Below are 10975 nucleotides of genomic sequence, written 5' to 3'. Positions count from 1 at the left end.
TATTTATAATATTATCGATAACATTCAAAAAGGTATAAAGTGGTTAAAGTTCAGAGCACCAGGATTGGAGCAGAGAGGTGCGGGTTCGATCCCACCAGCTCTGTGCGCCAGTTTCTGGTCACAGATCGGCAAGTAGGCCGGGCGGTTAAGCAAAGGAAATTTGAAGCAGTGAGTTGCGAGTTCAAACCCGAAGAATGCAGTGGAAGTTCTGCAATCTTAAGAATCGGGCCTAATAAACGCTGAAACCGCTAAATTACTAACAAGAATAACATATTAGTCTTTTTGTATTACTATTGAAGAATTGTGCATGTTAATTTCACCTACTTTCTAAAAATGTAAATGGAACTTAATTCACCAGAGCACATATAGGTATGTCGCCGGACAGTTATATAGAAACGATCAATTTTATAAACAAAACTGAACCATAACTTTCTAACGCATGAGATTGGATCAGATTTTTAGTTATTATGTGGCATTTGAATTCGTGAAGTCGATTATAGTTCTGACCAATATTATGCAGTTTTTACTGATGATCAGCGAGTTAATTTGCCAGCCTGTTAAGTGACGACTCATGTGAGATTGAGTGCAACGAAATCGATGTACGTACGTTATTTTCCCGCTGAAATAATAATCCCATGCCAGGATTCACTTCGGCTCGTAGTGTACGAGGCAAATCAAAGAAGACCCTTCTAAGATGATTTTTTCTTCATTACATCTTCATGATATCGTTTTGATGCCGCCGACTTCTCCTGGTGAAAACAGCACCACGACTCCCAAATGTTCTTGTTAAAAGTCTGTCTAAAGCTGCGACGGTCGGATATCGCTGCCAAGTTCTTTATAACAGAGAATGCATTGCAATGTTTAAGTTCGTATTTATTGTCATGTTTTAATCATAATTGCCCCTCTCTAACCATAGACCATGGACTTGTCATGAATTTTTGGGCATCTGACATTTTTTCATTCCAATTTTCTAATTAAAAAATCCACTCCATGATTTGTCCATGAAAATACTGCCTTAAATTACTTCAGCTATAAATACTCGTATAATGTTGCCGTGATGCATTGATTAACTGCAAATTGAATGCATACTAATATTTAACTTTCTTTATGGGAGTCTATATTAATCTAACAACACTTGAATAATTCCAAATACATTTAGTTTCGAAAAAGCTAGATGCATTAATAAAACTACTCAAATACTGAAGTAGGCCGGTGCAGCAATTAAGATTTAAAAGGTAGATAAAAAGTTTACAATGATCTAGCAGCAGTTCTATACCCATATTTGTTCAAAAAAACAATTTTAACTAAAACAATTCAAAATTATTTTCAGAGTATTTAGTTTCATGAATAACTAACTAAATTAATTTGTTTTTTGAAACTGGAACAAATTTTTTATTCAGTCTGAGAAATACATTGAGATGAGATGTAAACCCCAGTCATATGCATTGAAATTTAATAAGTGTATATAATAAATATATTTGTATACACATCAGTAATGGTGTTTATAAAGCACGCCATACAGGAAGGTATATTGAGCGTAAAATCAATGGTATACATGCTGCAATGCAATGAGAGTCGCGATGTGTTTGAGGTGAACGTCTGCCCTAAAAATTATCTCCTGAACTAAATGACCGATCTTTCTGAAACTTTGTACACATATGCGAACCATCTAAAAAGAACATTTTGCTTCCATGAATTTTTTATAAAAATTGAATGAAAACGTGAAGTATATAGAAAAAGAAAAAAAGGGGGGTCCGTAAAAACTCCTTCTCCAATCTACGTGCTACAACAAAGACATGTCATTCGATTCGTAAAGAGAATAGCTATCGACTCTTGAAGACCTTTTTTGAATTTTTTATACGACCTTTTCCATTTTCTTTCCATTACCCCAACCTAATTTTAGTCAATGTATAATCTAAAGTTCAAAACCATGTATAAATCAGAAAAAATGTTTATAGAGTCGTTAGATATGGCCTGATATTTGCCAGATATTTGGCCTATATGATATTGTTCTCCAGTCTCTCAATGATATACCTGGCAAATTATAGGAGGAGATAGATTTTTAAAAAAGTGCATTTTCGAAATTTGAATTGTTCGGGGGAGCCAAATAATTAAAATTTATCGAAAAAAGAAGAAAATGCTAAAAAAATCTTATTACTCTAGCCCCAGCTACTCGGGTTAAGAGCCCCATCAAGTGTCATTATTGGCTTATTACCACGTTTTTCTTAGTTTCTTCTTTTCCAGTTTAACGCGAATAATAAGCTATAAATAGGACTTTTGTGATATATTTATATATTACAGTCATTTTATAAAATTTCACAAACGCCTTACGCCAAAAAGTATATATTGCATGTACATCCATGGTATTTGCTTTATTGAACGCGTATTCTTATTGTTTGTAGCTTTGAAATGAGTTCAAACACATTGCAATTAATGCGAATAATGATCTATAAGTACAGATTTAATTGAAAAAAATCATTAAAAACAATCGTTATAAAATGTTCATTTTATAAATGTTCAAATCGGCCTCATAATGAAACCATGACTGATGGAACCCTGGGATATTTTTTATTCGATTTGTAATAGTTCTCTCTATTAAATGAAATGAAAAATATAGGAAACGAAAGTTCTTCGATTTCTAAGGTAGACGCTCCCCTAAAATACCATGTTTGTTTATTCCTACAAATTCAACTATCATCAATATTCTTTTTTTTTTCGCGACAAGCGTGTGTTTTGGCAAAGAAAATTTTTAACAAGCTCCTTGGCGAGGATTATGTTTGATGTTGGTGGCCAACATTGCGTGCTGATCGATGTTGCTGTTGCGTGTTGTTGGTGGATAACATTGCGTGCTGATCGATGTTGGTGGATAAAATTGCGTGCTGATCGATGTTGGTGGATAACATTGCGTGCTGATCGATGTTGCTGGCCAACATTGCGTGCTGATCGATGTTGCTGGCCAACATTGCGTGCTGATCGATGTTGCTGTTGCGTGTTGTTGGTGGATAACATTGCGTGCTGATCGATGTTGGACAACATTAGTAACGGTTGTACATGGTGCTGTTGGCTGGGCTGCGCGGGCAACAGAAGAGGTTGATGTCTGTCACCGCCGTGTCATCGTCGGCCAGCTGTGGGGCTTCCACTCGCGTCTGGAAAAAGGTTGTAATTTTTATATTTTTAGCGCATTTTCTCATTTATGGAAAAAATGCACTATTGTGCTCGCCATGTCCGTCTGTCTGTCCGTCCGTCCGTCCGTCCGTGACCTCAAGTTTTCGTCGACGAGAAAATGCGCTCTCTGTCACTAACTGCAGTGAGTACTGAGTTATATTTTTTTACATGAGGGAGTGGCATATTTTACGTCATGATTCTGGCCAATGAAATATTTTTAAAGCCGCTGCAGTGACTCTATGGTGCCTCTAGGCAATACTTCACTCCTCGATCTTTTTAAAATTTACTTATTTTGCCACATGAAGCTCATATCAAACTAATGGAGTTGATTTGTTATATCCGTGCTGCGAGTGCTTCATTTGCATGGTTATCAGGTTTTGTCGGCGCGAAGTCGAGTCCCTCGAGAGCTTATTTTTACTCAAAAATTAATCGTCTTGTAGTTTCTTAATTTTAACCTAGGCAGCCACACATTTCACTTTTCCTGTCCGTTTTTTCTGTACAAAATTAAAAAAAAACAGAAAAGTGCAAATTTCAGAAGCATGCATGCCGTGTAAACATCTCGATTATTATGTTTTATTATTATTGAAAATTGAGCAATATTTGCCCTAGCGGTTGAGTTCAAATGATGAAATTACAAATTTTCCCTCTCTTTGATCAACACGCAACCACCAAAAGCTAAAATGTTCCTTAATGTTCCCTTATAAACCAGAATTTAAAATGACAAACTGTACCGATTTGGCAGAATAGGCTGATAAAATTAATGTAGGCCAGGCGCTGCTAAATTGACTATACATCAAACATATTTAAAAATCGGTTCCTTCCGCATTAAATATACTATATATACTTGCTGCTTGCTGAACAACGTTGCAAGAAGCCATAAGAGAATCAAGAGTTTTGCACTACCTGCTGCATTCCTTTGACACAAATTAGTAAACTAATCCTGATCAAAAATAATATGAAAAATGTGGAACACAAATTAGTAAACTAATCTTCATCAAAAATAATATGAAAAAAATGTGGAAAAACAAACCTGGAGTCCGCAGACAGCGTTGCCGGGAGGACACTGCGCCCAGACACTCCATTCCCCGTCGTTGAATTCCACTGGGGTCGCATCCTGCGAGTAATTCAGATACAATAAGGGAAATTGCCAATAAAACAAATTCTCCGGTTTACAATGAAACCTGTTTTTAAGGATCTACTACGGAGTCATCGTAGCTGGCGACGACTTTGGCCTGGTCAAACTCATGCTTCCCGTGTCCCAAGAGAGGTGAGTAAGACACTCTTTAATTCAGCTACAATGAGAGAAATTGTTAATAAAGCAAACTCTCTGGTCTAAACCTGATTTAAGGAACAAACTCTGCCTTCCATGACTAATTTAGAGATACGTAGATACAATAAGAGAAATTATCAATAAAGCAAACTCTCTGGTCTAAACCTGATTTAAGGAACAAACTCTGCTTTCTTATACTAATTTAGAGAAACGTAGACGTTCGTCCATATAGCGATGCGGTTTCTACTCTTTTGGCCCGGTATGAGGGGAGCATCAGTGTAACGTCAGGGGTCGTTTGTTCGGTTTGTATTAAAATACGTCGCTATTTAAACTATATGAGCCGTCCATCTTTCAGAGTGCATGCTAGAGTTATGCATTCGAATATATTTATGCATTCGAATATATTTATGCATTCGAATAATGAAGGTTCATTAATCGAATATATTTCTTTGCTCAGCCATGCGTGCCTAGAGCAGCAATTTTCCGTAGGGCTTGACACGCGTTCGATTACTAGGGTAACAGGGAATTTTGTCTTGCCTTATGACTGACTTCGTTATCATTAGCTTCAAATATCATTTATTGGGAGCTTACAACGCTAAAATGAATTTAATCGAACCATAAAACGTTTCGAAACTTTGAAGGCCGTTTTTTAATCCTTGCATTCTGGGATACCATTATATTTTATATTATTAGTGTAAAATTAGGTAACATTCAGTATAAATAAGCTAAATCCAACATATCAACTTTCTCAGTAACTCAGCCGCACTCATCTAAGGATAGGGTATTACCTCAATTATTTTCGTGGACGTACATTAGAATGATAGGCATTCTGGGTAAACCTAGTCAATTTTACAGGCCGGGTTTACCTGTCGGGTTAATGTGCTACTTAACCCCACACGAATGGGGTTTAATAGGCAACGTAAATCCCAGGCAAGGCAGAGTTATTTACTATTCCGTACATATTCATCCAGTTATTATATTTAAATTAGGCCAAAATGTGACGAACTTGCTTTAACTTTCCTAATTACCAATCTCGCCACATTGAAAATTCGGATGGTCTTAATTGTCACGCCCACCAATGACCGGAAATTGAAAGATGCTTCCTTATTGGCTTAATTAAGCAAGGCTTGTACTGGCCGGATTGATAACTCAAAGACAAGCTTAATTAATGTATTTATAGATAAACAGCAAATTGAGGCAAAACAAATCAAGACGAACGATCTCACAGGGATGCGAAAATAAGTACTAATTAAGCGAACGGACAAATCGCACACAGGAGCTATAACAAATCGGATGCGGGGAGAGAGCTTGAGCGCGGAGGGTTTTAGAATAAACGTACGATCGCTGGCTTCGGAGGGAGCGCAGCCGTAGGCCACAAATTTTACTCTTAAATAAGCCCTGTATCTAACGCCCAGCCTCACCATGCATTCAATTCACTCAACCTCAGTGCTAGAAGCCGTAGACTACGCTTGAACTCCGTAATCCAGACAAGAGACACACTGCCGAAAGACAATAGTGCCGCAAGTCTTCAGCCAATGCTTAACATGCTCGCTCATAAACAGGCTGTTCCTCATCCGGCTGTACCTACTCCGGCCTAACCTCTTCTGGCCTAACCTATTCACGCTGTCCCGGCTCACAACCTTCTCGCAACAAATGACTGGCTCTACCAGCACACTTGGACCGCCTTTCAAACTTCCAGCCAATGAGGTTAGGTTAGGTCCGCTCAGGTTCGTTTTGAGTGGGGAAATGTTGCAATTTGTGTAGGTTAGACCTGAAAAAGTCAGGCCGGAAGAGGTTTGGCCAGATGCAGTGTGGCTATACTTACCTTTAGCAAGCTTATTTTGTGGCAGTGGACATCCGGCGCTATGGCTTTGAGCACTTGACTTCATAGGCTGTTATACCCTCTAGCGTTCTCAACTACGGAAAGAAATATGAACTGAACGTGAAGTTTGGCAAAGCTTGTCTCCGGCATGCGCCCCGCGTCGGAGTCAAAATCCTACGAGAGAGGAACCAGTACGCAAGTCGGGGTCGGCAGCTTATCTGACGGATACAACAAATTTAACGCCCACGTCAGAGCTGGTCATGCTTGCGGGACTGATAGTTAGTGGTGGGAAATTTACACAGTACTTCATTACATTGTATGGAAAAATTCTCACCTCTTCGTCAAGAAGCGAAATTCCGGACAAAATTTCTTCTCCGTAGTTACATTCCGCCTGGAAATCCTGCACTGCGACGTCGTCCGTGAACACACCTTGATACTCCAGAACCTTTGCCCTGAAGCCCGTGATGAAGGTGCCGTGACAAACCTTCATGCCTGCAACGCATAATTATAGTCAAAGTTTGAAAAATATTCACCATGTACTTCATTCTATTGACGGCGACTCTTATGAGGAATTTTTAATAAATCGTCTCGGAACAGAAGCATCGAAAATCAATCACTGCTTGATATGTTTTCTCAATTGTAGGCTAACTCAGCCCTTTTTCTCGGGCGTGTTGAAATAATGATCCGAATTCTCTTGAATTTTCTCATTCTATATTTGAAACAATGCAATTTATAAAAATGTATAACATTTTCAATTTATTCATATTCAAAGTTCAGTTAAAAAAATAAGAAATTTTGGAAAGCGTTGGGCACGACGTGGACTTTGCCTTAACCCTCTACCGCCGTATGTTACTCTCCGGGAACATAACTTTCAACTTAAATTATATGTAAACTATTGCGTGTAATAACCTGAGGAAGTTTGTACGCAACAGAGAACATTTTAAATTTGTACGTGGCGGCAACCATCAGTGCAAGTCATTTTGCGCTCACTAGAACGTATCCTTTTTGGGAAGTAGGCGCGTGACAATATTGCTCCGGTTACTCATGTCAGGCGGTAGAGGGTTAAATACATTTTATTATAGCCAAAAAATTTATTGCTTCTACCTAGTAGTACCAAGTTCAAGAAATTTCCCTGTTAATAAAAATTTCTTCAAAATCATGTTCTTATCAATATGTTAATCGCTTCTTTGACTCTCATGGCAGTCTGTTCAGTTTATAACAATTGCAAATACGTTCATCTTTTCATCTGGAGCACTAACATTAAATGGGCTTTGTTTAATAAAATTAATTTCTTTCATGAGTCACAATTTGGTTAAATCGCGAAACGATAAAATGCTCTAATTCTTCTGAATGGTTCATCCAGATATAGTACAGTAAGCATGCCTAATAGTTACATAAATAAACTATTGTAGATTTCGTTGTGCCTTAATTGTTATTGCAGCCTTCGATTATTACGCGTATGAGACTAACTAATGTTCCCCGTCTTGCATATAAGCACTGTGTATAATCATGATTTATAGTTTCGCTTATTGTGGTGAAAGCAGGAAAACTACCATTGTACGGCAATCTCCTTGAGTTAGGGAAATTAACATATGTGTTGCCACGGTTACTTCAGTTATCGATGATTATAGATAGGAGAGTGCGAGCGTACTGACACGTAAATATTTTATGGTTCAGCTTGTCAATATAATGTAGGGATATATTGTTTGCATTAATAGAAATAGAAGCTTTACATATATGTATTGAAATTTGACAAACCTTGCCTTGCAATTAATATGTTCACAAGATTTAAAAGATAGGCAAATTATCCGTACACCATTTTATGGTGAATTCGCCCCCACCAGTCGTTGTTACGATAATGTATAATAATATCTAATAATTATTTTTTAACCATAGTTTTTGCTCGTCATCACCATGAGATGGTCAAGATTCGGCAAATTATCCGTACACCATTTTATGGTGAATTCGCCCCCACCAGTCATTGTTGTGATAATGTATATAATATCTAATAATTATATTTTAATTATAGTTAATATAGAAATTATAGTTGTTATAGTTAATCTAGTTATAGAATGGTACTCACCATACCAGAGACCATCAGGACCAGCGGCACTCTCCACATAGCCGACATCGAAGTGCTGCTCTGTGCTGCAGTACAGCTTCACTGCGTTAATGGCAGTCTCGTCCACATTACCAGGCGGGACGAACTGAGAAATAAAGAATTATTATAACACAAACATATTATTTCTCGATTTAAAGAACTTCATACACGTACAAACAAAAATTGCCTTTAGTGTTTTCTTTTCATGCTAGGCCATGCAGGAGCACATGTTTGGTCTTGAAATGCCTGGGATCCTACGGAACAACTGAAATCTAGAAGCGATTTAAACCTACCATGAGTACCGTCTGTTGAAAAAATTTGAACAAGAGACCAGTCTAGTCAAAAAAAGTACAAGAATCGGCAACAGGCCTATCCAGGCCTATTCTTCAATGCCGAAGATACTATACTATACTATACTATACTATACTATACTATACTATACTATACTATTACTATACTATACTATACTATACTATACTATACTATACTATACTATACTATACTATACTATCTTCCTCAATGGTTGGATTGTTCGCTTATCGTAATCTTGTTTGCCACACTTCCAAGCAAATACAATATTCCTGTAAATAAAACTAAACGAGAAATGAAGAATAAATTATTGATAGAGCGTCCGAAAATAACAATTCACCTCAACAAAAATTACTTTCAATTTAATAAACACGAAACTCGGTCAAAAATCTGATCCTGATTTTAATGCATTTGTCTTGAATTTTATTGAAAGGCGTTATGATTTTTTCTGTTAAATTAATGAAGAAATATGCAAATGTGATATTAATTAAAAATAATATAATAAAAAGTCCCTTTCTGGCCACAAAAGTGTCGACAGATGTGATGCTAATTAACCATTTGTTTTCCATTCAATGTTCTGTTACCAAGAAAAGCATGAGAGCTCGTAATGCAAATCTGCACAGAAGAGCTCGATCGTTATGAATTTTTAACTGTTGGCGATACACAGTTAAATAATTTGATGTCCTCTTGTTCGTTCAGCTAAAAATCAGTTTGCAGTGCCTCAATTAACAGCTCCGGACGAATGAAATAATTGCAAGTTTGAAATGCGTTTTAAAAACGTGACGTTCGAACATAACATTCGAAACAAAAATATTTACATTTGATTGATTGTAAAATTCTTCTTTCACTCTCAAGATGGCAAGATTCCATGATGGTTATACGTACTACAATTAGTAGTACTTGAATGGAAACGATTATTTTTCATATAAGTGGCGAGGCAGGTTGAATGGAAACGATTATTTTTCATATAAGTGGCGAGGCAGGCTGTTCAGAGTAGGCAACACTCACAATGATCTCAAAGGCATGCACGTAGGCAACACTCACAAGGATCTCAAAGGCGTGCACGTAGGCAACACTCACAAGGATCTCGAAGGCATGCACGTAGGCAACACTCACAAGGATCTCGAAGGCGTGCACGAAGCTGTACTCCGGGCAGAGACCAATGAAGCCCCAGTCCCCGGCGTCGTAAGGATTGTTCAGGAACAGCGTTGAGGTCACGCCGCGAGTCTCGATCAGATCCACGCGGGTACCGACTTGTTCAATAGCTGATGCAGTCAGAGCTGGGGGGATATCATGACAAGGTTAATCACTGTTAGAAAAAACGGCGAAAAAACGGTCCCATTGGCGTTCTAGTGGCCGGTCGCCCCGTGAAAATAAACTGTTTCGCCGTTTTTATCAGATGTTTTACGGATTTCTAGTGTTAAATTAAAATAAAAACGGCGACACGGTGTTTCTTTTCACGTGCCAACCGGCCACTGAAACGCCGGTAATACTGTTAACGGTAATTTTTCTAACAGTGTATAAGCTTCAATGCAGATAATTTTGTTATAACTGCGCTAGCTGGCGTACAAGGATCAATATTACACGAAGCGTAAGTTCTCAGATATTGTGTATGTTTAAACATAAAAAACTACCAAGGTTGATAGAAATTAACATATGTGAGTACGAATATGATCCCATTCCGTGCTATTTCATTCTAATTAGGTCATATTCTTGAATTCCAAATCAATAGACAGAGCCAGAATATTACAGCCGAATTGATGTCATATTCTAATGTGTTTAGATCGAATCATGAAAAGAACGACAGCAGACTTTCTTAACCTTAAATACTTATATCTTATTGGTTCGTGACTCCACTGACCCAGAACTGAAAGAAGTACAGCGCAAATAAATCTACCCATGTTCATAATGAGTTAAGACGGTGCAAAGATGCAAACTTGTGACTGTCACAGTCAATAATACATTGAGCTTATCGATAGACTTTATATATTAAGACGCATATGGGAAGTTGTACAGGTGCCATGAGATTCCCCAGAGCTGATGTCACCGCAGGTGCACGCGCAACTACGTGATGCCATGTGAACGTGACTGTTACATCAAGAAAACTTATTTAAATCATTAATTTGTGGAATATAGTTAAGGAATTAGGCCAGAAAAATTGTCCAAATTATTATATGAATGTTTAAGGTGCTCTTTATTGCTAAAGCAATTGCTAAAGATATGATGAGTAGACTAAATTATTGCGAAGTAGTAATTAAGAGGAAAGCTAAAAAAATTCACGCAATAAAAGACGAAACATTTGTATATA

The 10975-nt window shown here is 37.6% G+C and overlaps 1 protein-coding gene across 2 annotated transcripts; it reads right to left on the bottom strand.

The window, feature by feature from the left end:
• Nucleotides 1–2271: 2271 nt before the first annotated feature.
• Nucleotides 2272–10611, bottom strand: LOC108676914 (vitelline membrane outer layer protein 1 homolog). Of its 2 annotated transcripts, XM_018165071.2 has the most exons (7): nt 10529–10611; nt 9784–9947; nt 8341–8464; nt 6592–6749; nt 4196–4279; nt 3025–3146; nt 2272–2858 (listed from the first exon to the last, which is right to left on the bottom strand). In XM_018165071.2, the coding sequence occupies exons 1-6, from the start codon at nt 10572–10574 to the stop codon at nt 3036–3038; spliced, it is 687 nt and encodes a 228-aa protein (XP_018020560.1). In that variant the 5' UTR covers nt 10575–10611; the 3' UTR covers nt 2272–2858; nt 3025–3035. The 2 variants fall into 2 exon arrangements, with proteins under 2 accessions (XP_018020560.1, XP_018020559.1); XM_018165070.2 differs by lacking the exon at nt 2272–2858 and having other exon boundaries at nt 2888–3146.
• Between the last annotated feature and the right edge of the window lie 364 nt (nt 10612–10975).

Source organism: Hyalella azteca, unplaced genomic scaffold (genome assembly GCF_000764305.2).
Source record: "Hyalella azteca isolate HAZT.00-mixed unplaced genomic scaffold, Hazt_2.0.2 contig895, whole genome shotgun sequence".
In the NCBI taxonomy this organism is placed as follows: Eukaryota; Metazoa; Arthropoda; class Malacostraca; order Amphipoda; family Hyalellidae; genus Hyalella; species Hyalella azteca.
This window is presented reverse-complemented; position numbering and strand designations above follow the sequence as displayed.